Raw genomic sequence first — 27,593 nt, forward strand, 5'->3', positions numbered from 1 at the left:
AATTGAAATCAACTTTTTATAGAATTTTTATTTTTTATTAACTATTTCTATTAGCCGTATTTATTTTTAGAGAGAAATCTAATATGAATTGTAAAAGAGAGGACTTTACTACTATTATAAATAAAGACTATATATGTACCCGAGTTTATGAGTTGCGGGGCATCAATGAAAGAAAAGAAGGTTTAATATTTTACTTTCTAAATTCTTCCATCTTTCTCTATTTTTTTTCTCTCAAATTGGATCACCGTACTACAACTTATCTGCCGGATTCTTTTGTTTTTAAATATATTATATTATTTTGTTTTCCGTTGCTTCTTGTAACTCCATCTGGCTTAGAAACCTTAATTAATTACGAGGATCCCTATGCTAAAAAATTTTACTCGGTATGCTATACATGACCTATTGGTCCACAAATGTTTCCAACTATAATTATTTTCGTAGCTTTTTCTTCCTACTAAGATCTCCCCGCCATCAGCCAAAAGAAACAAACAAGTAAATATATCAAGGCTTGGAGAAGCAGTCATTTAACCGTGCACTTCTTCTCTCCGAGCTGCAACAGTGAATCACGTAAGTAATCATGCACGTTCTCATATTGTTACTTTTGCACCGCATTGATACTCATGTTGCAAGATTTGCGTGAGCTTTAGGGCATATATACCACCATCCTTTGACTTGTATGCATATCGACCATTTCTTTTCTTGCACTTCCGTTTAAGTAATTATAGCGAATCAAGCAATGTTTCCATGGCATGCTCGGAAAGCATTTATCGGCTTTTTCACATGCCATCACGTTGGGCGGCTGAAAATCCAGCGGAAAATAACTAAACACACGCGTACAAGCCCTCGCGCCTATATATAAAACTCGATGCAGCTTTTCCGCTCCTCGCTGCCTGCAAGAAGTAACTAATTCCCAGTTTCCCACATCTCCTTAATTTCCAGTGCAAGGGCAGCCTGAACCCTCGCTTAATCCAATGGAAGTTCGACGAGTTCTATACATGAAAGGAGGCGTTGGCGACGAAAGCTACGCCAGGAACTCCACCATGCAGGTATGTATGTGTGATTCCAAGCAACATCTAGGGATCTAATTTACTCTTCCAGAGCGATCGGGGCTAACTCCCCATTTCCATTTCTCCTTGCAGGGCACCATACTGTCGTTAACGAACACCGTGGTGCAGGAGGCGGTCACGGACATGTACTGCACTACCTTCCTCAAAAGCATCGCCGTCGCTGACTTGGGCTGCTCCTCGGGGCCCAACGCGTTGCTCGTGGCCTCCGAGATCATCGAGACGGTGAAGCGGAAGTGCCGCCAGCTGCGCCGCCGGCTGCCGGAGTTGAGTCTGCTGCTTAATGACCTTCCAGGGAACGACTTCAACACCATCTTCAGATATCTGCCTGAATTCTACCGGCGGAAGGGGCTGAACCAAGGGAACGGGACAACGCATGGGCGCTGCTTCGTGTCGGCGGTGCCTGGCTCATTCTACGGGCGGTTGTTCCCCAGCAAGAGCTTGCATTTTGTGCATTCCTCTTCCAGCCTCCATTGGCTCTCTCAGGTTGTTTTCGATCCTTTTGCTTTAGCTAAGTCGATTGGGTGTTCCTACCTGCGGTAACCTACCAAGCTTATTTTCTCTTGAAGGGATTACGAAAAGTTTTTTGTTTTTTTCATCTAAAGAGAGGTTTCAGCGACCCGGTTTTTATTCGATAAGCACATATTTTGTACATAATATATACACTGAAGTGGTTGGTGTGGTCTGGTTTTCAGCCTGTCGTAACCGTGGCCACGCACCGTCGCATGGTGCACAGCGTTAAGTTTCCGAAAGATTTCCAAACGTTGTCCTGAGTCCATGGCCGACAAAGAAACTAGTAGTCGAACGAGCAGGAGCGGCCCAATATATTTGAAGGCCTGAAGCCATTTTGTGTTTGAGGCCTTCCCAGCAATGGGCCGGTCTAATACGAACTCATAGGGGGCCTTTTTTTTCTTTTCATTTTGTCTTTGAGGCCTTTCCTGTGGTGGGCCTTCTTTAGATCGGAGCCTTAGGCGGCCGCCTAAACTGCCTAAAAGTTGGGCCGGTTCTGCGAACGAAAGAGAGAGAGAGAGGGGGGAGGGTCATGTAGCCATTACTGCTACTCCACCATGACCGATAACAGCCAGTAGCGCTCGACAAAGAACCAAGGTCAGAAAACTAATTCTATGTAGTAGAATACGCTCATTAGGCTATTCTACGGGGTGCCGAAGATCATGGTACGATGTATCAACTAGATAATATATATTGTCATCTCCGTCCATGTATATGTCATATTTTCTTTTAAATAATATATATAAGTCTTTGTGGAAGCCCCTTGGAGAGATCTAACACCAGAGTTTGGCCAAGCTAAGAGAACCATGAATAACTATAACTTCTCCATGTAAAAGACTCACCGGATGACCTCCGGCTTACATGGCCGGTTGGGCCCTCCGTCGGTGCGTTAAAGGTGTATTTTTCTAGGACCCAGCTAACATGACCGAGATGGAGGAGATCCATTGCATGTTTCTGTTTGCCAGCCAACTGACAGTCCTGTATGTACATCATTATGATAGATGGTAATGACAAATATTGACACCTTCAATATCTATATTAATTTAACGTGACAGTAACATATATTAATCTACATGTTTTAGAATAAATTAATATACTAACATTAATGAAATAAAAATACATAGTAGCTACTTTGTGCACGAAGTTGGCTCACACTAAACCACTTCCAACCTTTGTCATCAAGAAATTTGTTTCCTCCTTACAAAATATATATCAAATACGGATTCCAACTCCATGCAATAATTTCTCTGTTTTATTTTTATTTTTTTTGATGTTAATGGAGAAGGTCCGGAGACCTTCCCCATGCTTTACACGCAACAAGTTCTTACTTTAGATGTTGAGAGATCATGATGAACATCTTTTATCATCCACAATTTTAACAATGACAATTAGAAAAATTTACAGTACAAAGCTTTTTTTATTTGTTTTGCTTCTTTCTCTCAAAGATATCACTTGTTTCAATATTCAAGTTTTAAGATCTTCTCAAGAAAAGAAAAATGAAGTTTTGAGAGAAAAGAAAGGTCATAAACACCGAAAAAACTTTTCATGACAGACTATATGTTTAAAGAATTTTAGCATTGTTGTGAAACCTCTAAATTCTTTTTATGCGCCAACACTGCTATTGGCTTGATATATACCTTTTTTTGCATTGAGGCTACATGATGAATTCATATAGACCATGGTTATAAAATTGTTTACGAGCCTTGGGATTAAAATCAAATTTCTATGAAATGTAAATGCATGCGATGTGTCAGCCAGGCTTGGCTGTGCTGGTCCAGGTTCCAATTAATCTTGGTAGAGGTATTCCCACTACAACTCTCCATAAACGAGAGAGAGGGGTGGGTGGGTGGAAGGGAGAGTATGTGATGCACTGATTAGCTCGGGCCTCTATCACAGGTGGGTAGATGGGAGGGAGAACATGTGATGTTTTTTTTTTTTTTTTTTTGCTAAAAATGATGGTATCATACATAACGTATATAGATACAACTAAGAAAATCAAAAAACAAAACATCACGGAGTGCACTAAAAATCTCCGCCTCGCCCATCCATATATGGGCCCCTGAGTGGTTAGCAACAAAGAAGGCCACCTAATCCGCGGTCCCATTCGCCTCACAAAATACATGCTTCGCCTGAATGACCATCCCATCACGAACTAAGGCTTGGATGTCCCTTAGTAGCGGGTGGTTGTCGCCAACCCCCCTGACATCTACAGAATTCACCTAATGATTGTCGCGGAGTTATCCTCCAAAAGGACCCTCCTTGCTCGCAGAGCACGCCTGACTTATACAGTCTAGACTGGGCCACTCTCAACTCTGCCCCTAGCACCGAGGTGTCAAACAACTGGCATCCCCCAGTAGCAATCACCCTCGAATCCGAACCTCTAACAACAAAATGGGAGAGGTCGTTGGATCAGCCTTAGCCAGGGTTTTTTGTTTGGCCATTAAATTGGTTCACAGAGAATTTCTGCATGTTTAATTGTAGCCTTATATTGAAAATTTAACATGCTGCATTGTATTACAATTATGATCGCAGGTGCCTCCTGAGCTTCAAAGTGAATCCAACATGCCACTGAACAAAGGAAAGATCTTTATTTCCAAGACAAGTCCTCCTTGTGTTTCAGACGCATACGCAAAGCAATTCCACAGGGATTTCTCATTGTTTCTGAAGTGCCGTTCCGAAGAAATAATCACAGGAGGCCAAATGGTGCTAACATTTATGAGCAGGAGAAGTTCAGACCCTGTAGTTGAGGAGCATAGCTACCTTTGGGAACTGTTAGGGCAAGTCCTCATTGACATGGCCTCAGAGGTATTCTTTTTTGCTCATATTAACTTCGCAGGATAGTTCTCGCTCTTGAAAAAGCTGCATCCTACTCTAATTAACAAAGATCGAAATAACCAACAGTTTTAGATCTTTATCAGCCACATGACAGGTGACATAAGATTTTTTTTTTTCGTCACATTCCACCATAGTTCCTTTGGTTATCCCTTTCCAAGCTTGGAAGATGAGCTTGACAAAATGTATGCATTAATCGATACAGCACATGCAAATAAATATACAAGAAACAATCTCTCTCTCTCTCTCTCTCTCTCTCTCTCTCTCTCTCCAAATTTTCTCTCTTATTCCAGTAAAGTTGCAGACTTTGACCTTTGTACTATTCTGATAGGGCCTTATTGAAGTGGAGAAGGTAGATTCCTTCGATGCTCCCTTTTGTACACCATCTCCAGAGGAGCTGAAGCATGAGATTGAAAGTGAAGGCTCATTTGCCATTAAAAGCCTAGAGCTCTTTGAAGCAAGCTGGGAGGCAGCACACAACCATCAAAATTGTTATAACAAAGCCACCAAAGAGAAGGATCCTATGCTTGAGGAGCTAAGCACTGCCCAACGCATAGCTAAGGGAATTCGAGCAGTGACCGAGTCCATGCTAGAGAGCCATTTTGGAGAGGCTATGATTGAAGATATCTTTTCGAGGTACTGTAGACATTTGGAGGACTATTGCTCTAGTAATGACACCAAGCTATTCAACATAGTGATTGCCATGGTAAGGAAGTAGAAGAATCTCTGTACGGTAAGCTTGCATACCTTGGATCTATTGATAAACATGAGTGTCATCAGTTGGTAGTATGTATTCAATTTTGCAACTGCACTTGGTGGCATATTTTTTGATGGATTATCCTGTAAGTAATGCAAGTAGGATTTCAAGTAATCAGAATAAAAGGTAAAAAAAGAGTGTTCAGATACAGCGCGCCCTTTCAAAATTTTGGTATCATAAATGTACCAAAAAAGGTTACAATAATGCCAATATCCTCAAATATCAGCAGCCCCTCGGAAACATTTATTTGGCGTAACAACGGGGATAACAGCCATTATTTTCCCAGTTCTTGCTCAACTGGAGGTGCCCTGGAATAAAATGACGGTGGTTACAATGAATATAAAAAAGACGTTAATTTTATCAGCATGCATAGTAGAAAATATCATAAAACAAATAACGGAGGCCTTGTAAAAACGTTAATTTCTCCTTGGAAGAATGTGCTTCCATAATTGGAAATTATTCATCCATTATTTCCTTTCCAAAATGACTAGTTAATTAGACTAGATTCAACTACTGCTCTTGCAGCATTTGCTAGTACTTTGGAGTGATAAAGCAACCATCGCCACCTCCATGGTCAACTTCTTTATTCCATTTTACTTCTTCAAGTCGATTGATTGCAAAGGATCCTTCGGGCTGGACCAAGTTCTCTGGCTCCTTGACATAAGGTCCATGGTAAGGTAGATCGAAAGAAACCATTTACTGACTCCTTGTCAATTAGACCCTATTGAATGAGATTTTGCTTTCAACGACATATTAAAGTACAAAACTGAGATTTATTTAGGACTAAAATATTTTATTTGAAAATAGAAAGATACATACCCTTGATACCATGAGCATCAACGCATGTGCCGATTCATCCTACATGCAATAACATTCTTCAGTGCATGGATCTTCAGTTGTCCTCCTCGAGTAAAAAGAAGTAAAATCCCTAGGAATTGGAAGTGTCCAGAATAAGCTTTAAGCACTGCAGGAGAGCTTGTTCTTTCTAGAGAGATGTTGTTCAAAGCCACCTTTTCTTTTTCTTTTTTTTTTTCTAAAGAAAAGGGGTAGGGGGGAGGAAGGGACAAGCCCACCCCCGCGTAACAGCCCCCACTGGGCCCCCGCCCCGCCAGGAGAATATTCGATGCGGGCAGAAATGGCCGTGTGTTGGGCACCCCGACCGGTTTTACTCATGCCTTCCCCACCCATGGGCCCGGCTTAGCTACCCCTCTAGGCTCTGGCTCGAGTCCCAAGTGTGAGTACGTCACACCTGGCACCACTCCGGCTACTAGCGGTCCAAGAGCGATCCTATACCTCATGTCCAAGCAGTGGCCGAAGCCACATTTTAATCATCGCCGCAGCGCCTCGAACTTGGAACCATGAAGTTAGAATTCCCGCCCAGTACCACTAGGCTACCACCTTGGTGGTAAGCCACCTTTTCATTCTCCAGTCCTTCGGGGACCTGCCGTTTGTTATTGTCACTTGTAATATAAATTATGAAAGAATTTTTTTATTTTTATGTTTAGAAGTATAAGTGATTGACAAATATTTACTCTTCGATATCGATACAATTTTAACTGGTTCTCTATAGATTCTTGAATCATTTGGAGGCATGGATCTTGAATCATTTGGAACCATGCAGGCTAAGCTTTGAGTCCGGCCTCTTGCATTGCGGGCGAAGAATGACAGCAACTTTGGTCTGGCCCAAGCCATCAAAATACACCTCAAGGCAGAGGACCAGAAAATAGAAAGCTAGCAATCTTTAAGTTAATCCATTTAGATATAAGCGTACTACAACTTCTCTCTTAATCTAATTTTGGGTACCACGCATGGATCAGGTCAGATTTTTCCACTTCTGCCGGATCACGAAAACCACTTCTTCTAAGCCAGCTAAGCCGGGTTAAGGCACGAAGGTATATATATATATCCTTTATTTTCTTAAAAGAAATTGGATGGTACTAGTCTCATCCTTTTTTCTGCAAAAATAAATTAAAACTAAAAAAATAAAAATAAAAGATGCGTATGATTTGATGACCATTAGAATCGTTTGGTGGTGCACGGGCTGCACCACCGAGTGCCGTGCAGCTTTCGATGACTGCCATCAGGAGATGGATAGCTATCAAACAATATATATCATGTATAATACAATATGTGCTCGTGGACTATCTTATTTGATGGTCATCGAAAGCTGCATAGTATTCTACCGTGCCGATTGTATACCGTCGGGATTTATAATGATGGGCACTGAAGACCCAGGCTTGGATACTTTCTTTGTTCAGCTTAAAGAAAAACAAAAGTGAAGAAAATAAAAGATCAAGAATGGATGACATTCAGGTGAGACTTGCCAGCAACAAGTCCACCAAGTATAGGAACATATATCAGCATTCAGCAATCAGGGCTACTATGGTATAATAGGCCATCCAAAAAGACTTTTTTGGTGGATAATTTAATTTCATCTGTCACAGATGATCCTAAGATGCAAGAGATGGAAAAGCATGAAAAGATCAATTGCTAACTCAATATACAAGAAAATAAGTGCATCAGCAATCCTGGCTAGGAGACCATACAATGGGGGAAAAAAAAGAATTAAAAAGATGAAAGTTGGTAGATGAGGATAACTTCGAAAGGCATCATGATACTCCCCCAGAGTGGCCTACTCTTCTTTACTATCATTAATTTTGGAAGAAAAAAAAAGGGACAGACGTCTTGTCATTAGCTGATTCTTATCTGGATGGCTAGCCTGTCTCTTCCACTAGACAGCCTTCCATTTCCAATGCAAGAAGGCAAGGGAGAGGACTGCAACACCAAAGAATCCACTGAGTTTAAATTGGAAGAACCCAAGGGGATGCCAGCCTATAGTAAAGGGAGATAGGATGATGGTGGACTTCCTCTCTCACCCACCTCTTCTCCTCTTCCACCTCCTTTCTTTATCTTTGATCGCATGCGTAGTTCTTTGGGTCCTGAAGAACTTAACAGGCACCTGGGCGACCAGGGTTGCCAATTATCCCCCAGGGAGCAGAGGAATTCCTTGGATTGGAGAGACACTGGCGTTTGTGGCAGCAAATAATGGCAGCAAAGGATTCTATGATTTCGTTGCGACGAGGCATATCCGGTAATCGCCCCTTGATTGCTGTCTTTATTCATGGGAAAAAAAATTTTCTATGTAGTTCCTAGTTTTGTAGAAGACGGTGGATTAATCGCTGCAACGACTGAAGAACCAATCAAAACCTTATTAAGGAGAATACGTAGAGAGATTGAAATCCTAGGTCGAAAGAGAAGGAGAGAATCAGACCCATTATCGAACGAAGCCGGATATCTCCGCAAGGTTCTCTTCCAATCTCTCAATCCGAAAGATGAGAAGAATCAGGGTTTAGTTACTGGTCAAAATTTTAGAGACAGAGAGGAGGCGAGGAAACAAAAGGCTTCTAATAGTAATATTAGGGTTAGCATGGTATAGGGGAACTCAACTAGTCTCGGCATGCCGCTTGCTGGTAGTAGTTGCAACATGAGGCCAGCATAATTACGTATAAGTTCCTACAGAACGTAAGTGTTATAGAATAGTTTACTTGATGTGGAGGTCTGTACGCATAGATTGATTGAGATTGAACTAGTATCTTCATCCAGCATGCCGAGACTAGCTCAAATTGACTAAGCACAAACAGACACATCTAAATCTCTATAGATGGTAAACATTATATCGCGGATAGCAAAAAAGGAAGTTTTCCTCCTCTCTTTTTTTTTTGAGGAAAATACTTCACTGAAGTCTGCACTAGTCTCGGCAAGTCTCCTGCAGGGACTTATTGGAAGCTGACATAAACATGTTTGCATATAAGCCCCAAACGAGTATGAATATTACATAAAAGTATACTTATTACTACTTATTTATCAGGAACTAGTCCCTTCCCTTCAACTGTCCTTCCGGACTAGTTCAAAACATCTAATTCCCTAATCCCTATAGAAGATTATTATTATATAATCTTTGTTTAGTCTTGGAGGTTTATGGAGATGTTGAATTTGAACTAGTTGGTTCGCCTGTTGTGTCGGGACCAGTGCAAACTAAATATATGCTCAACTCCTTGTAGATCATATGTACGGCTGTAAGTGTACGTAGCGTGGGGGTTTGTAGGTGCCCTCCTGTGGAGGATGAATATATCTTATAATTTCACTTTTATGAAATAGCCAGTGCTACTCCACAGATCAGAGAGAGTCTTAGGGAACTTATCTTTCCTACTCCTTGGAACAAGGTTTCGCTTGGTTCCCAGACTGGAAGAATTAAACCCAGAAACCAAACTCAGGTTATGGCTAGACTTGAGCAAAGCCTCAGGTTTATTGACCTTTGCCATCTGTGTCTCTGGGTCATTTCTCTCCTATCCGTTCTGTAGGTATGGAAATTGTTTCAAGACAAGCATACATGGGGAGACACACGTTTTTGTGTCAAGCATTGAAGCTGCTGGAGCAATCCTCAACTGCGACTCTATTGATTTCTCAAAGAGGTACATAAGATCGATTGCAGAGCTCTTGGGGGATCACAGCTTGCTTTGTGCTTCTCATGAACAACATAAGCTCATCAGGCGTCGAATCTCCAATCTATTCACAGTAGATTCTATGGCTTCATCAATCAATATGTTTGACGAGTTAACCATAAAGACTTTATGCAGTTGGAAACAGAAAGGAAATGTGGTGGTGTTTAATGAAGCTTTAAAGGTGTGTTTGGTAGGGCATATAAATAGCTCAGTCGTTCATATTTGATTTTCATAGCAAATTTATATGTGCCAAGCTAGTATGAGAACTTGTCACCCCAAATAAATTTAAAACTTTGAACAAGCCTTTTTTTCATTCATGTCATACAAAGTAATTGAATTTATTATTATTTTTTCTCAAGGCAACCTTCACTGCAATCTGTAAGATGGTAATAAGCTTAGAGGAGGAGGATAAACTGGAAATGCTAAGGAAGGATGTCTTTGAAGTAAGTGAAGCAATGCTATCATTCCCTCTTAAGCTGTTGGGAACTAGATATTATAGAGGTGTCAAGGTAATTAAATCTGCATCTCGAAGTTCTATTAGCCTTTCGTCTTTTTGAGAAATAATATTTTACTTTTCAGGAAAAAAAGAAAGAAAGAAAGAAGTATTTGATTATGTTAATATGAGAATGTTCACTTGACGAGGCAGGCTAGGAGAAGGATCGATGATTCACTGAGGAAAATTATAGCGTCAAGGAGAAAGGGCTTGGAGCGTCATGAGGACTTCTTACAATGCTTTCTTGTAAGGGATGAATCTCTGCATGATGACCCCTGGACAGATGCACAAATTCTGGATAACATTTTGACACTAATAATTGCAGGTAAAAAATGAAATATATCTCTTTTTTTAATATTTTATACTGTTGCCATACTTTATCATCGAGGAATGCATGGAGAATTGGGGATGTGGGCATTCCTTAAGAACTAATGCACATGCAGGACAAATTACAACAGCAAGTGCAATAGCATGGATGGTCAAGTACCTAGATGAGAACCAAGAGGTCCAGGAGAGACTAAGAGTGAGTTAAAAATGGATGAATATATATGTGTGCGTGGGTGTGTTTGTTTACTTATTTATTCATTTTTACTTTTTTTCTGAAGAACAATGAATAAATAGGTTTTTCAGTTAGTGATTGTGCCTGAATTCAATTATTCATATGATTGTGGTGAATAAACTTTTATTCTGGCAGGCATTGCATCTGGATTTGGCACTCAAACTTTCTCATTTTCCTTTGGGGCTTGAAGCACTTAATGAAATGCCATATGCTTGTAAGGTATGCATTCTCAACACTCTTTGATAGCTCACTTGGTTTCAGGGGACCTTGGAAGTAAAATGATGTTATAGGTTTGAGGTTTTGTGGTGCCATTCAGATAAGGTATATAGATATTTCTGATAGCCGTCATGGGATTGGGGCAGTAACTTGGATATGTAGTATGTTACCAAAAAAAAATTTGGATATGTAGTATAGACCAGAAGAAGGTTTATGTATTTAACATGGTCTGGTAGTTAACGGAAATGAGCCTAGATATTGTTTCCAACAGTGAAACGCATAATCTGTTTATTGTTTTTACCTATCAATGTATCTATGATTTCACATTGCATTACATCTTGCATGATTTATATTAGTAAAGATTATTGATGTGCAGATTGTAAAGGAATCCTTAAGGATGGCAACAATAGTTTCCTGGTTCCCAAGAGTGGCACTGAAGGACTGCCAGATTGGAGGTATGTATGCATACCTAAGATCCTATCAAGAATTTCACTATATCCCTTCCTTCTAAAATAGAATATTTTAGTATGTACCTCATAGGGATAAATGATATGGATACAGTATAGAATAGAACTAAATAGAGCTAATAAAAGATACTTTCCAATGACTATAAGATATCATCAGAATGGATCTTATTAATTCTAATATTGGAATTGCCATATTGTTTGAGAGCAGGAAGCCTTTCTTGATGGAAAATGATCAAGGATCTCTAACTCTTTAAAGCAATTTCATAATTATCTCCTTCCTTGAATTTGTTTAGAAACTTAATAGAATGTTTTTGTGAGTTTCCGGACTTCTTCAAAAAAAAATTACTATGGTTTAACTCCATGCTCCACAAGGCCCTTCAAACCTTCATTCACTGGGAGAACATTAGTGCTGGAAAAACAAAAGAAAAACACCAAACGCTCCTAAATCTTCTCAGTTCATTGTTGCTGAAGCAGACATCTTAATCTCTTTGGTCATGTTTGTGTCTGTTCTTCCTGTTTGTTTCTGGATGTGGTTCCTGTTTGTTGTACTTCCATTTTGCTGTGTAACCTGGTAGCTATGCAAATCTGTGAATACTTTGAACCTTAATAAAAGCTGGGGGAAGCTGTTTGCTTCCTCCATTTTCCCACAAAAGAGAATCAGTAAGCTGTTGCTTTTTGATATCCCCGTCCATGTTGAACTGTCTTGTGGCCCTGTGAGTCCACTCATTAAGTTTCACCTGTTTTTTTCTTCACTCTAAATCATAAAAGATGCCTCTAAGCTTGCTATTGAAAATATATAGAAGTAATTCATGTATATACAGGTCATTTCTCTCTCTCTCTCTCTCTCTCTCTCTCTGTGCGTGCGTGTGCGCACGTGCCTGCTTGACTGTCTGTCTATCTGCATTTACGCGTCCGTGTGTGGTTGGGGAGGTTGATTATTATCAAGAAGACTTTACGAGTCAATATTAGGAGTATTTTGTTCCCAGGGCTCAGTTATCCATGCATGGTATAACAGTTATTAATATAAATTATTTTTGGAAGAAAAATTATCATTAGGGTAAATTATATACAACGTGACTCGAACTTGGTTGAAAAAAATGAATTTAACCTTTTCTTTCTCGTGAATATCTAGTACCTTCTTCCAGTCTTGTACTTCGCTAGTGATTCTTAAATCTTCTTCTCTTCTGTACGTCTTCGACTTATTTGGGACCCATCACTTACATTATATGCAAATCTGATCTGCACGGATCCGTTCTATTAATTTCTCTACACCATAGTAATGTACTGACATCATCTACTGAGACTATAGTGTTTGCTTGTCTCAATTACAGGATTTCAGATTAAAAAGGGTTGGATTGTGAATGTTGATGCAAGATCTATACACTATGATCCAACTGTATATGATGATCCGATCAAGTTCAATCCATCAAGGTTTGATGTAAGTAACCTGAAGTAGAGATGGCCATGAATTGTTTGCTTTCTTTTTTTTCTTTTTTCTTTTTTTTAGTAGAACCGTCAGGGTTACCTACTGCAGGGTGGGAAGGGGACGAGGTTGTAGGTTGGCAACTAACCAACAGGTTAGTGGAGACCCAGAATTATTTTTTCAGATTAAAATGCCAATTAGAGTGTCTCATAGGCCAACTCCACAGTATTCTAGCCCTCTAACGTTTTGTAACATGTCTCCATCTCCATTGTTGCATCCAAGCTGGGTCTTTTTTAGTTTTCTTGTAGCAGCCAAACAACAGAGATTGCACAGAAGCAAGCACCATATGGAGCAAAAAATGATTAGTTATGGCTGTATTCGTTGGAATTGATCTAAGTTATGCCTGGTACCTTTCTTCCAGTCTTCCAGTAGATATTAAGTTTCAGCTTTTCTTCTCACCAGGAAGACCCCAAGCTCTACAGCTTCTTGGCCTTCGGAACAGGAGGAAGGACTTGCTTGGGAATGAATCTGGCCAAGGCCATGATGCTAGTCTTTCTACATCGACTTGTAATAACTTTTAGGTAAGTTCTATCTGGCTCTTTTCTTTGGACTTGGTCGCAGTGGAATTATTTTGTGCATATATCACCTTATATAACAGCTAGGAAAGTGCCTTTCTCATCTCTAAACTATATTTTCAATGGTTGGATTTTGAGCATGGTATATGGTACTAGTTATATCAGATCACTCAGGTGGCTTGCTCATTTAGGATAACATGCTGTGCCTCATCATTCTATACAACAACATACCATAACTTCTGACTTCCAAAACATACCATGCCTCATCAGGTTTTGTAATTATAAATTGCTAGCATGGAATGAGGTAGTATGAAAAAGTCAATGAGGATAATGGAAATCGGGGCAATCATAGATTCTGGATATATTATAATTTGCTAGTATGTGGGATATTGGAATCATCTTTTAAACCTGTGGCTTTGTTATTATAATTTGCGAGTATCTGGGATATTGGAGATCATCTTTTAAACCTGCGGCTTTGTTATGTAATCTCTGTCAAACTCACATAAGCAGATATCTGGACATGAACTGACGAGCTAGTGTCCGTTAGGTGGAAGGTGACTGATCCAGACTCCAGCCTAGAGAAATGGGCAATGTTTCCAAGGCTAAGAAGTGGGTGTCCAATTCATGTGACAGGAGTCGGAGCAGAGTGTAAATTGCCGTAAGCTACTTGGTCTTATAAGGAGAACAGCAGCTTCATCTGCTAGAAACTTTGAATAGCAATCTCTGTGAGATGATTACTTTTTGGTGGAATTGAGAGGAGTTGAGACTCCCCATTAATTGTGCTGAAAGTTGTTAGAGAATCACTTGAGCTTTTGTACCCGGTTTATTAAAAGCAAAGGTAGGATTGTGAGCCCAATGTGGTGTATTTGTATTGCATACCTATCTTTGTAGCATCATTTAGCTAAGGGCATCTTTGACAGTGGAAGGACTGGAATCTAGCCTGTTTCAACTATACATGTATACCCATTTTGGGGATATGAACCTTTTAAGATGATGGTATTGAAGCTTGTCTAGTTCATAATTCAAGAGTTAGCTGTAACTGATAAATGGGTCTAGTCCTTATGCAGCCAGGGTGTAGTCTCTCCTCTATGGCTCTACATAGTACACCTTTCAAAGCATTGAACAAAGATGATACCTATAAATCATCCTTTTTCCATTGCCAAGGCTAGTTTTTCGTATACCATGTAATTTTCTCAACAAGCCATGTCTATCTGCCATAAGAGGTTAAGGTATCCCAAGTTGCACAAAAAACAAGGAAATAAGCAGTAGAGGTGACGGTACTTCCTTTTTTTTGCCTTCACCTTCACAACGTTTAAGTTATGGCGCGCTCGAAACTATCTCTTGTAAACAAAAACCTGACTCTGGTTGGGGGCTCTCTTTTTTTTAAGTTTCTCAGTTATAGATTAGTGCCTTGTAAGAAGCCCCTCGTATCCATTCCGTTAGTACTTCAAGCCCTACATCGCAAAGTTCGGTGCAGTCCACTTTCCATGTGTGATGTCGCCACTTTCAAATATTGCCCATATTTTGCACTCTTTTGGAACTTGGTTCTGATGAGCGGCGTGCCCTTTAAGTTATAAACTAACAACTATTAATTAATTGCTTAGTATGTCTTCAGATTACAAGTTGCAAAAGATCGAGTCTATATCAGTTTTAGAAGGTTGATTTATGATGTCAGTTTTAAGTTCATATCAACTTAGGACACGTGTTATGTATTGGCCGAACTTGATTATTGTAGAAATATCAGTTCAGTCCAAATCGATTTATGCAATTATATATATACTTGTAACCTAAGAAAAGATAACAATTGAGCATCCTAGAGATCAGATGTATTGGGGGCTAGAGTTTGTGATGTAATCTTGTACTTTGTAATGTTCAATTTTATATATATATATATATATAATGAGGCTTTTGTATGGTCTCTACATGTACGTGGATAGAGGTCAATAGACCGAATTACATAAATAATCTATGCTTTTATTTTATTTTTTTCCTCTTGCTTCGTTATTCCGTCTTTTTGTTGCAATATTAATCCTCTAAATTTCAACAAACAAGTGTCAACAATCAAAATAATGTATGTACAATTAGCAGTATTTGCATGGGATAGCATCATCTAACTATGCTATTTGTGTAGCATGCAACCTGTGTCCCATGGTGACACTAGATTTCTCTTCTATTTATGCAAAGTCAAATATTTGAGTCGAAATTCCATTAGCACTACGCTTTGGTGCTTTCTATAGCAGAGGCGGGATCAAGGTTTGCCATTTTTAACGCCTGAACTAAATGGGATGGCGATCCTTTCTTAAGAAACCTATATTATAATAACCACCAATCCTTGTCACAGCTTTTCAGGAATTTTATATCCTGGTTTTGTCGATCATTCTTTTTAAACAATCTCCAATAAATATAATGAGGCATGTTATGTAAAAATAGGATGCTGCTACTGAAAACCTCTGTAAACCTGATCTTTTTGGTATCAAAACGCAGTAGGTAGGCGGATTGATGAGGACCGAAATGCCAACTTTACCTTTGCGATTCACAAAAAGGGTGAGTCAGGAAGGTTTTCAGGGAGGTTTTGAGGAACACGAAGCCTTTTCCTAAAAATAATATCGATCATAGATTGGTTCCATTAAAGCATCTATGAATTTATTATTTACATAAAATAAAATGAAAGGCATCCTATGAGGAGATTCCCATCTAGAAAATTATCTTCTAATAATGCAGGGAGATTTGCACATGAAGAGCCAGCAGCGAGCTTCAACACCGCAGGATTCCTTCCAATGCTGATGCCACCGAACAGAGGAGGAATAGATACCCTTGAGATCAAGTATTTGAATATAATTTTGTCGTTTCGGTCGGGGAATGGGACTTTGGGAAGAAGGCCTTTAATGCTTAGTGAGTCGGATTATGCGGGAATAAGATCAGTCTATGCCTAATAATGGATGGATATTTGGGACTATTAGAGACTCACTCTGGAAAGGATTGAAGCCAGTTTAGTTTATCATTGAGAGCATGGATCCCTTTTTCCGTGTCTTATTTATGCCTATCCACATTTGTAGAGGTTGAACATTTTTTCCTTTTTTTTTTTTTGGAGTTTGGTTGTACAAAATAAGACAGCATGGGAGGTAAAAATACTCCCTTATCCTTAGAAGATAAGGCAGTTTGGATGTACAAGATATGCTTGGAGCTAAGAAAGGGAATCTTTTAAAGTACCCAATTTCGTAAAGCATAGGAGAAGGTTGATGGGTACTAATGGCGAGCCATTAATTAAAGCATTACCGTGTCAGAGTGTCCTTTTAGAATAACAAGTACAGGTAGGTTTCCCAGGCCGCTTGCAATTCACAAGTGGCAAGGAGCATGCAGGTAAATCTTTCGACGTAGCATGTAGAACCGGACGCCAATTTCAGCACCTCACCATCAAAATTGTTCTTAAAACTTTCCGGGAGGAGGAGGAGGAGGTCTCTGACTAGCGAATGAAGTAGAGTGGGCCTTACTAGAGAGTAGAGAGGTTGCGATATGCTTCTCTTTATAAGTTCTTTCATTCCTAGGATACCAAATTTTCTATGTTGTATATAATACAAGGCAATACAGGCATCCTCCACTGCACACGTATAGAGTGAATGTAAAAGATTATCAAGTTTTGTATTAATGTAACCAGCTTGTAATATTGATGCAGTTGTTATTATGCTCAAATTCTGTTATAATTGGGCTTATATATACACCTTACATATACTACTGCAAACAAGCAGTTCGTATACAATTCAATCGAAGATATTTCATCTTCTCCTCGTTGCTTTGTGCTTTTCTTTTTTATTAATAGCTGGTTCGGAGCCAAGTAGCATTACAAGTTGGTCGTTGAAAAATAGACGTAGCATTGGAATTTGAAAATTTAAGATTGCATGACCAAACGATAATTTTAAGTCATTAATTAAATTTTTCTATTTTTCAATTTTGTTAAAAAAAATTGGAGTTATGGCTACATCCTCTTGCAAGAATGAATTCTGCAAGTGTGTACCTAAGCTGTCCATGGATTAAATAACATAATAAACCATCCCTGTACAGCACATCACATTCGAAAATCTCCTTGGAATTCTTAGCAATTTCTCCTGATCTGCCTTTGCTTTCGGAATGTGTTTGCTAAAAATTAAAAGATAAACAAATAAAATAAAATCACTTATTAGATTGCGGACCATTGAAACCACTTTTGGTCATGAGCCACGCCAACCGGTGAATAACCAATATCAATGTAGGACAGTACACCAGCACGGTCCTTGCATATTTTTTTATAGTATTTTTTGATTTCTTAATTTTATATAAATATCTAATATCTTTCGGATGAATAACCGATATAAAACTAAATACTTGCACGAGTCCTCATTTTTTTTCCAAATCTCTGTCTGATGTCAATCTAGGTCGATGGTATTTGGTTGGATCCCATGCGACCATGTGAGGCGATGATGGCTTTTTTTTTTTTTTTGGTTGAAAAATAGGAGGGGAGAGGAGAACCTCATCCGCGTAGCAGCCCCCACTGAGCTCCCCTTCCACTAGGAAATGTTTGATGCAAGCCGCAAGTTTCCGCGTACCCTCTCCGACCCGTGGGCTCTCTTTATTGGGATCAATACCCACATGTGAGTATGTCATCCCAGCGCCATCTCAATACTAGCGGACCAGTGGCACTCCCACTAGCAGCATCCAGGCATAGAGTATCCGATTTTCAAATTTAATCAACGCTCGCATGTTTCAAACCTGGGCTACGTATCCTAGTGAAAGCCAATGCTCTGTTCCATCTGTGCTGCCACCTTGGTAGCACGCAGGTGAGCATCCTCGGGTGCGGAGACAAAACTCAAATACAAAGAAAGGGTTTTTTCCCTGGGGAAAGTGGACAGCTGTTAGAATGGGTTCAGGACTGACAGCTCTGTTTTATTACGTAGCACGGTGGGGAGTGCAATGGTTGGGCATAATGTGAGATTTTTGGCCTACGGGCAGAGCCCAGCATCGGCCAATCTTAGAACCTGACAACCTTGCGATGGCATTTTTGAAGCGGAAACAGGGAAGAGATATTTTTGGCATATGCTCCGAGGACGTGCATTTCCGCATTTAATAATGTAAAAATTGTTGGATTCTATTTGTTGGTCAATCTTTCCCAACCGTGCCTACCTTTAATTCTTGGAACGCAAACTGCAGCTGACTCGTGGTTTTGGCATTTATCAAAGTCGTTAAAAATAATCCAAGAAATGATCACAACCGTTTTTCACAACTTTCCAAGAATATTTAATTCGCCCTCGTGTCACAGAATTTATGCGACTTTTTTCGGTTAGATGGTTGAGATGGAAGTCATAATAAATTGTGCTTTTGTCAGATCTTCGTGAGAGCAAACCATTCTTACGTAAAAAGAAAGTGGATGTGTGCCGAAGCTCTAAATGTATACCGAAATTGCTCGGAATGTAAGTTAATGTAGGTTGAAGTTGGTCAGAAATGGTTCAAGCATTTATTATTCTTGATTTGCTCATTGCTTAAGCACTCTGGAATTACTAATTCTTTTAATAAATTTTTGTGTGGTTTTTGCCTCCCTTAGTATCATAAATAAATAAATAAATAAATTTAGATGGCATTTTCTTCCTCCTTCTCATTAAAAAAAACAAAAAAAAAAAAGAAGAAGATGGTAATGTTTCACCCTAATGAAAGGACAACCATGAGAGTAGGATTAAAAACATAGAAAGGAGGAAAATTAAGTACTTGACCATCCTCTTTAGGAAACAAGGTTGTTGATGAATGCAATGGAGATCATTGATATCGTATTATCATTGCGTCGTTGTCTCTTGGGTTAGCTAAAAAAATCTGAAGTTCCTATTCTGCTCTTGTAGCGTCCGGGTATATTGCGCTCGTCTCCTGGAGCCCCTACCTCCTAGTTTTTTTAAGGTGAACTTCGACGGAAGCGTCGGTGATCAGGGAGGGAGCAGCAGCGGTGCCGGATTTATTATCAGAGATTAAGAGGCCAGATTAGTGGCAGCCGAGGGTCGACGGATCTTCGATCAGACCGTCATCGGTGCCAAGCTCAGAGCCAAATAGAAGGGCGTCACATATGCGAGGTGAGTGCTGGACGCGGAGTGTATTTTTTTTGAAAGGGACTCAACCACAGTGATCGAGTGGATTCAAGATTGGAGGCAAGCTATCGGTGGGATGTGGCTGCTCCACAACATCCATAGTTTGGGTGAGTCCACCTCCCATTGGGCTACTCATGTTTATATAAAGGCAAAACAGTGCTGCGGATTGGATTGCATCCTATATGGCTTATCACTCGAGAGATTTTATTTGGAAGAACCATATGTTTGTCCCATATCCTTTGCATTTCTTTTCTTTTCTGATTTTACGGGTTGCACCCACACCCATTGTGTGTGAGTCGCTAGTGTACCCAAAAAAAAAATGCAACTCAATAAACATATGATAAATCAAACGGTAAGAAAAACTCAATATATTTGCAAGCAAACAAATCGAGCCAAAACGCGATTGGCCCACCCCTTGGAAAGCATCATCTTTATGCACCCTCCACTAAAATTGCATTAGAGCAAGCTGAACCCATCTTATCTTAATCATGGACCACTTAGAGAATTTAGAAACATAAAGAAGAGAGGAGAGAGAGAGGGAAAGAAGGGTCGATGGAAAAAACATATAAAGCTTGGAAGGCCTGCTACTGCTAGCTAGGCATTGTTTGAGGGAAAGATCGCGGTAATTCTTCTGGTGTTGAAGTCCTGTTAGTTATAAGCCACCCACAACCAGCTCATAATCTAGTTTCCAAGGGAGGGCATCAATGTGGACTCGGAGAAAAGGGACGAGCAAAGAGAAGCTGCTTTATCGATCTCCATTAGTATGTCACCATGGAAACTAGAATATTAGAGATAATAGTTACACTAGAGCTTCCCCGGTGCGCGGTATTTCAGAGAGGGCGACATGACGGTGCAGTCTCTAAACTGTGCTTGGTTTTGAGAAATCCATAGTTTAATTATAAATAAAGAAAGAAAATCATTTTGATCCATGTATTTTTTATCTTAAATTAAGTTTTTTTGCTCTAATGATACATTCTTAAATTAAGTGTAGACAAGGAAAGGTAAGCACCACAACTTGTGGAACAAGTAATTGGCATTTTGCATTATTACTATATTAAATTAGAAATGCATCACAATCCCATATCGTTCACAGCATTGACCACTTAGAGCTAAACTAATGATGTCTGCGTTAATCTGATAAGGGAGAAGAGCACCATCTGCAACCAGGTAACTGAGCCTGGACAAGGAAGAGCACTAGACACTTCCTTTGTTCTATCAATCTTCTTGAATGCTACAAATAAATCTCATGATTTAGACTCGAACTGGGATGGCGGCCTTTCCCACTTATTTATCAAAAAAAGCAAATGATGGATAAGACATGGACAGACAGACAAGCATGGTAAACGCTCGAACGCAGATGAAGCCTAACTTTTTTGTGGGGTTTGGGAATATAAGAGCAGATGTCGACCTTATAAAACGAACATCTTAGGAGTATATAGATCAGTGGGAATTAAAGAGGGTTCAGAGGTGACAAACGAGTTCGCAGATGACACTTACCAAGGCTGGTCGTTTTCACATTAGCACCTTTAAATATTTAGCAGCAACATACCTCAACAAACAATTCGCCTCGTCATGAAGCTAAAAAAAATAGCCAAATATATTTGAACAGCTCATGGAGATGCAGTCTACATTCAAAAAATTCAAAAACCAATAGATCCCCTAAAAGCTTTTGGAGCCAACGCCGCATTGCTTCAAAGCACCCCAGTAGAATGATTGGCTATAAAAAAGGCTATCTAATTTGCTGCTCCGTTTGCCTTCCAATATATCTCACTCTAAAAAAGATGCATCTTTTTGCTGAATTCTATATATTCTTAAGCAGGAAATACATATACACCTTTTTAACTCTTCTCTAAATCCAGCCAATCACTATAATAGAGTCATTCTCAATTAAGATGATGCCAACTCTTAGAGTACGCTAGGCATGGTTGAAGCTGACCCTCAACTCACTTCTACAGCTGAGATGTCAAATATCGAGCTTACGTCAGCTGCGATGAGTTTAGAGTCGAGACATATGATCACAAAGTTCTCTTGCCGCTATTCATCATACATGCAGATGGAGTTTTTTTTTTAATACAATGACCGAACCCGGCAAATCCCGGTTCGAGTTAGGTTCGCATCTCGAGAAGACATGGGGCTTCCCCAATTGGACGCCAACTCGTCAGGCGTGGAAGCTCTGATAAAAAATAAAATAAAATAAAACTTTGAAAAAATGATAAAAAAATCACCCGCGAGAAAATATAAGAAGACTTGAAATTACGAAAACATCCTCGGGACGATGATGTCAAGATTTTTCTCCAAAATTAAACTTTCTCTGAACAATCTACAGCTTCTACAAATTTTATGGAGAAATATAAGCAGGAAAGAAAACGACACAGGGATTTTAACATTCTAAGTTTAATTTCTGGTATTATTTTATTTATCTGGTTCTGCTGTTCCTGCGGAGGAGGCAACGGCCGTGGACATGGACTCCTGCCGGTGGAACCTCAGCTGCTTCGCTATAAACGCCTCAACCGTACGCCGGAACTCCTCCGCATCCTCCTCCGACGCCAGCGGCTGTTTCGGGCCGGAACCCTCGATCTCCGTCCACGACCACCGGAGCTCCGGCTCTATCGGACCCCGCTCCAGTCTCTCCGACTGGCTCTTGCGGCACGCTCGCCCCTCCACGCACACCTTCTTGTCCTCGTACACAACCTCCGCCGCCGAGCACTGCATCATCTGTCTCCGGCGGTCGACGAACTCGTCGTAGATGTCGCCGCCTCCGGCCGGGGAAGAGGCGGCGGCGCGGGAAGGAGAGGAGTGGCCGGACTTGGCGAAGAGGACGAGGACGATGGCGTTGCCAAGGAGGAAGACGAAGCGGGGACTGAGGAGGAGGGCAGCGAGGCGACGGAGGAGGTCACCGGAGAGGCGGGCAGCGGCGGCGAGGCGGGCGGAGGACCACGAGAGGAGGAGGACGGCGGCGAGCGCCTCCACGCACCGGAAGAGGCGCTTCATCTCCTGGAGACGGCGGTGGCGCCACATCGCGTTCACGGCGTAAATCGCCGGACCGACGGCGAGGATGCGATCAGGAGTAGGAAAAGATGGCGGGATTTGAACGCGTCGAGATTACGGGAACGGAGAACTGGCATTGGAGTACGGCGAGAAACAGGGAGGTGCGCCCTCTAGAGAGAGCAGGCCCCGCCCTTTTATAGAACCCGCTAAATACAACTTTCGAGTATCTCTCACCACCCGTCAACTTACCGCCGAACATGTTATTTTTTGAACGATGAAACGGCCGTTAAAATGTTTGCAAAAACTTGCCACATTAGATATAATTCATCGTACTACAAAATAATAGGCAAACGGCGTTATGTATTAGCATGCGGTCAAGACTCGTCCGTCGTCTGGAACAGGCGGTGCTCACAACGCGACGGAACGGCGTTGCCCCTTCGGCGCCGTTAAAACTCCCCTCACCGTCGGCAGATTTGGTATATCTCATTTTGCTAGGTATGGCGGCGTCGTTTGCTTCAAACCAGCATCCCTCCTGCCGCCGCCGGTTTCCCGCCGACGATTCGGAAAACCTCGTACCGGCGCTCGACGTGGAAGGATGGACGGCTGGAAATTGCTGGAGGCCACCGCTCGCTCGATGGTGGATTGCACTGATCGTACGGCTCCCATCACGGGAAAGCGAGTTTAAAGTGGACACGCGATCTTTTATATTAATCGATAACCATTAACTTTTTTCTGTTATTAGTTGATAAAACAATGACCAGATTGCACGCCGATGTTTTGGCAATAAAATCGCGGCGAGGGGTGATCCCCCTCGTGGTGTCTCGGCTCCCGTAATCAACTTTGTGATCTCTCGTCACTTGGTTTATATTTTTATTATTTCGAGTATAGATTTCCTTTTTTCCGGGAGAAGAATTAGATTTCTTTCCTTCGAAGACACGATGCTCCTCAACTTAGCAATGGCTTATCTCGAGCTTTCCTTAAAATACGTTTCTTGTTGGAAGTGGCGAACATGATATATTTGTGCTAAGAGTTGTTGGCCATAGTTTATGTAAAGGCTACGTTTGAGTTGGGCCGGCCTCTGAGCAAGGGCGGCCCAACACGTGAAAAAAAAAAAGGGGAGGGAGTCTTTCGATTGAATGCCCTCCCTCCCCTGTTTCGGGAATTTTTCCCCTCCTCCCGAATCCACCGGAAGAAGAGATTTAGGGGGGGATCAAACCCTACTATTTTGGGCCAATCCTCTTCCAAGACCTCCTCCCTCTCTTCTTAGGGCACCAACCGAGAGATCCTTTCAAAAAAAAAAAAAAAAGGGGGAGAGAGATTTGGAGTTCTAGGCGATCCGTGAGAGACTCGGGTTGTTCGCCGTCGGGCTTGCCGGAGAAGCTCACCGGAGACGAGGTAAGGTCCTTCTCCTCCTTCTCCTTTGTCTAAGGGCCATTGTTCCTTTGGGAATACGGCCGATAATCCGCCGGATTGATGGAGAAGCCGAGCCCCTGTTCGACCTTTTCCTCTTCCATTCCGGCCAGCCGTTGCCGGCCATGGCGCATCGCCGGCACTGCCGAGGCCGTCGGTCATGGGGCGGTGCCGACCATGGGCCGCCGCCATGGAGTTTTCCCTCCAATCGAGAGGAAGGAAGGAAGGAAGAAAGAGAGAGAGAGAGAGCGCCAACTTTCTCTTCTTTGTTATTTTATTGACGGGAAGAAGGAAGGAAGAGAAAGAGAGAGAACAATTCTTTATTTTTCTCCCTCTCTCGTTGCTCTCTTTTATTGCTTTGTTTTCTCTCTTGTTCAATATAGGAAGATCATAAACTGTTGATTAGTCCTGGGGCACTAGATACTAGTGGACCTTTAAAAGGAACCATAAAGAGTTTTGGGTTTTTATATATATATATATCTTAGATAATTTTTTAATATTGATTTGGTTCTGTAGGGGAACAATTTGTTGGACAAGAGGACGTTGAGCAGGATTCTGCGGATTCCGATTCATAGATCGTCGTGAGGGTGGGTATTTAGTCTGTCTGAGTTTTTCAACAAAGGGTAAGAATCCTTGTACGCCAATCCTGCATGATATAAATATTTTGATACTTATATATGTATAATATGCTATGATTTAAATTAATATGCTATGATCCAGACAAATCAAAATAGTTTATATTAAATTATATTTTGATTGTGTTGGCTTGTGATTGATATTATGATGTATGCATGTGCATAACCTACACTTGCATAATTGGATTTATGGATGTGGTGCTATAGACTAACCTTGTTAATATTGGTTGTCCCGTCACGGGCTGGAAACGTGACCGGATTAGTCTATAGTTGTAAATAAAAAAGGATTGATGTGTGGATGTGAAATTGATTAAATGAACATTGACTTTGGGCCGTCTCATTATTATTGGTTTGCCCGTCACAAGCTCTAAGTGTGACAATGTTGGTTTGCCCGTCACAGGCTCTAAGTGTGACAATGTTGGTTTGCCCGTCACAGGCTCTAAGTGTGACACTATTGCTTGCTCGTCACATGTTCTAAGTGTGACAATGTTGGTTTGCCCGTCACAGGCTCTAAGTGTGACACTATTGGTTTGTCCCATCACGGGCTGGAAACGTGACCGGGATTTGGCCCAAAGTCGGCAAGATAATTGATCCGGATCAAGTTAATATATAATGGGAAGAAAAAAAAATGAACACGATAATTAATATATATGAGCTATCCTATGCTATATCATTCTTGTATGGCTGGACTTTCATTGATGTTTGACGTACGAACTTATATTGATTACATGAGTCTTTTGATAGCCGATTTATGATTTCATGAAGTGTGCATCATTTTGCCGTGGTTTTCAAACTTATATTTCTATTATGTTGGTATGGATGTGTAGGGATTCTTACTGGGTTGTAAAGCTCACCCCCTTTTCTTCTTTCTTTTTATCAGAGTTGCAGGATGCATAGATTTGGATGGGATGGGCGCAGAGTGCAAGTATCACAGTCATTAGCTAGCTAGTTTGTTTATCCTTGATGTCGATAAACATTTGAAAGCTTTTGTAAATGAACTAAATTGATTATCTGGACATGTCGGATTTGTCTATTTGAATTACTAAATTAATTGTGGATTTGTTGGATTTTTGTTAATCATAGGCCTTGCATGATCTTTAGGGCACTGCTCTAGAGCTCATACGGCCGGTCGTGTACCGGATCTGGGTGCTGGGTTCGGGGAGTGACAGTTTATCCTATCATGGTACGTGATTTGCGATGCAAATATCACACCCCTTATGGAGAGATCCAATGGCCCATATTAATTGAAGGCACCGGCCATGCACGGTGTTTATCGAACTGCAAAGCATGCTTGCTAGTAGCCGAGTACTAACGAGTGAATGATGAGGCTGTGTAGCTACCAAACTTCCAACTCTGCCACCATAAGGCAAATATCATGAGGTTTTAGTTTCTGCATGATCTAACTTGAAAACCTATGAGCCTAAAAGTAAACTAAAACCTATGAGGTTTTCATGGGCTGGGGCCCAGGGCCCTAATTAGGACTAGTGCTCTTCAAACTGTCCAGCCAAGCTTTTACCGTCCGCAAAGTTGAGCATCGATAACCAGCTCCATCCTTGCAATTTGAGTTCATTTGCACCTTCTACTTCACCAGTGATGTCCATCATAAGCCAAGTGCTTTGAAGTAGCCTGGTACATGCACAATGTTAATTATATTTTTATTTATTTTGTACAATGGCGGTTCGCGGTCAACAAAATCAGAAAATAAATTTTAATTATACTTGATAACCAAAATATCATCATAACTTCTAATATGCATTTAGATGAATGGGGAAATCATTATATTCTTAGTATTATTCTAATATGCATTCCTAGAAATACAACTTCTGAAGAACTTCAATGAAAAACCAATGGATTTAAGGAAGATTTCAAAAGTTGGAGTTCAGTCTTTCTAATCCATCTTACCATTCATCTCTTTATTTTTATAACTGGTCTTTCTCTTCCTGTCGAGATGTAATTTTTTTTTATCTTTATTAATAAAAATTGTTTGGCTCCTTTTAGCCTTCATTTATCTAAAAATAAAAATTATTTTTTTTTAAAAAAAAAGAAAATTTGGCTTTGGGCAAGCTCCACCGAAGGAATCCAAAAATTTCAAGGGCCTAGTCATTTTGATGTAGACAGACAATCATAACATGTGCGACGAAAGATTTCTTTCCACGGAAGGAATCCAAAGGAGCAAGACCAAAAAAAAAAAGAGGCTATGGAAAAAACCCGAGTTGAAACTTTATCGTGCTAGTTAAAAAAAAAAAAAAGCTGGGATTTTAGTCGAACTTTCTTGCAGATTTCGAGAGAGAGAGAGAGAGAGAGAGAGAGAGAGAGAGAGAAATTTTTATAAGGTTGTTAGCAAGTGCTATTCAAGTGGTGGGATGTGACGTTGAATTATTGCATACGGAGGAATATTTATTTATAATTTTTTTTGGTACATTATTTTAATAAGATTTAAAAAATTAGAGCCGAACTCCACGAGCTCGCATTGCGTTCGACCTGTGATCATGCCTATGCCGTGTTTAGGGAGAGTAGATAGGTCTGAAAGCATTAAGGTCCTTTTCAGCTTAAAATAAGTCCAGGATAGCGAATAAACAAATAAATTTTTATAGTATTAAAATATATAATTTTATTTCTTAATATGTACTTATGGATTTCGAGCTCAAGAAATTATAAAAAATATAAATGCAACTTAGGTCGGGAGGGAGTTGGAGGACCGGACCATAATTTTTTTTAAACTCTAAGACCAAGTGATAGTCATTTTTTCGCATGAATTACTATTTTTTTTAGACAAAAGAGAATATTATCGAACAACCAGATGCTATAAAATTATAAGTAGAGAGGGACCGTGCCCTCAAAAACTTTTGATGATAGCGAGAGATCGATGGACGCTGCTAATGAAAAAATGTCGTTGATGGTATCTAACAACATTTTTTTTTGCATAAAAAAAAGGATAGTAAATGCCCAAATTTAATATGCATATTTTTTATCTAATTCTAATTTAAAAAAGTCAAAATCAATATTATGAGCTGTAACGAATAGAAAGTTGACACATGCCAATTTTAAAACAACAATATAA

General features: G+C 40.4%; 3 protein-coding genes and 1 long non-coding RNA gene across 7 annotated transcripts; 3 read left to right on the top strand and 1 right to left on the bottom strand.

Moving 5' to 3' along the window:
* The first annotated feature begins 707 nt into the window (after positions 1 to 707).
* Positions 708 to 5,206, top strand: LOC120110975 (jasmonate O-methyltransferase-like). Its single transcript, XM_039127030.1, has 4 exons — positions 708 to 1,046; positions 1,140 to 1,550; positions 4,107 to 4,379; positions 4,738 to 5,206. The coding sequence occupies exons 1-4, from the start codon at positions 972 to 974 to the stop codon at positions 5,122 to 5,124; spliced, it is 1,146 nt and encodes a 381-aa protein (XP_038982958.1). The 5' UTR covers positions 708 to 971; the 3' UTR covers positions 5,125 to 5,206.
* Positions 5,207 to 7,779: 2,573 nt separating this feature from the next.
* Positions 7,780 to 14,419, top strand: LOC120110976 (abscisic acid 8'-hydroxylase 2). Of its 4 annotated transcripts, XM_039127033.1 has the most exons (11): positions 7,785 to 8,254; positions 9,525 to 9,635; positions 9,801 to 9,846; positions 10,025 to 10,174; positions 10,312 to 10,483; positions 10,602 to 10,681; positions 10,853 to 10,936; positions 11,310 to 11,388; positions 12,732 to 12,838; positions 13,286 to 13,404; positions 13,946 to 14,419. In XM_039127033.1, the coding sequence occupies exons 1-11, from the start codon at positions 8,016 to 8,018 to the stop codon at positions 14,058 to 14,060; spliced, it is 1,302 nt and encodes a 433-aa protein (XP_038982961.1). In that variant the 5' UTR covers positions 7,785 to 8,015; the 3' UTR covers positions 14,061 to 14,419. The 4 variants fall into 4 exon arrangements, with proteins under 4 accessions (XP_038982962.1, XP_038982960.1, XP_038982959.1 ...); XM_039127032.1 differs by having other exon boundaries at positions 7,782 to 8,254; positions 9,525 to 9,846; positions 10,025 to 10,108; XM_039127031.1 differs by having other exon boundaries at positions 7,784 to 8,254; positions 9,525 to 9,846.
* Positions 14,420 to 21,761: 7,342 nt separating this feature from the next.
* On the bottom strand, positions 21,762 to 22,639 carry LOC103703838. The gene has a single exon (XM_008786856.3). It carries the CDS (start codon positions 22,515 to 22,517, stop codon positions 21,912 to 21,914), a length of 606 nt encoding a protein of 201 aa, XP_008785078.1. The 5' UTR covers positions 22,518 to 22,639; the 3' UTR covers positions 21,762 to 21,911.
* A 913-nt stretch (positions 22,640 to 23,552) lies between these two features.
* On the top strand, positions 23,553 to 25,609 carry LOC103703747. The gene is made up of 3 exons (XR_005512287.1): positions 23,553 to 23,882; positions 24,414 to 24,520; positions 25,413 to 25,609. It is a non-coding gene; the product is annotated as an uncharacterized LOC103703747 (long non-coding RNA).
* The last annotated feature ends 1,984 nt before the right edge of the window (positions 25,610 to 27,593 follow it).

This window comes from Phoenix dactylifera, chromosome 6, assembly GCF_009389715.1.
Source record: "Phoenix dactylifera cultivar Barhee BC4 chromosome 6, palm_55x_up_171113_PBpolish2nd_filt_p, whole genome shotgun sequence".
Lineage (NCBI taxonomy): Eukaryota > Viridiplantae > Streptophyta > Magnoliopsida > Arecales > Arecaceae > Phoenix > Phoenix dactylifera.

Bases quoted from the DNA above. Each gene is read 5' to 3' on its own strand.
- LOC103703838 (XM_008786856.3), bottom strand. From the start codon at position 22,517: ATGTGGCGCCACCGCCGTCTCCAGGAGATGAAGCGCCTCTTCCGGTGC.
- LOC120110975 (XM_039127030.1), top strand. From the start codon at position 972: ATGGAAGTTCGACGAGTTCTATACATGAAAGGAGGCGTTGGCGACGAA. The intron at 1,551-4,106 runs GTTGTTTTCGAT...TTATGATCGCAG, and splicing joins GCCTCCATTGGCTCTCTCAG to GTGCCTCCTGAGCTTCAAAG. The intron at 4,380-4,737 runs GTATTCTTTTTT...CTATTCTGATAG, and splicing joins TCATTGACATGGCCTCAGAG to GGCCTTATTGAAGTGGAGAA.
- LOC120110976 (XM_039127031.1), top strand. From the start codon at position 8,016: ATGATGGTGGACTTCCTCTCTCACCCACCTCTTCTCCTCTTCCACCTC. The intron at 10,484-10,601 runs GTAAAAAATGAA...ATGCACATGCAG, and splicing joins TTTGACACTAATAATTGCAG to GACAAATTACAACAGCAAGT. The intron at 10,682-10,852 runs GTGAGTTAAAAA...TTATTCTGGCAG, and splicing joins AGGTCCAGGAGAGACTAAGA to GCATTGCATCTGGATTTGGC.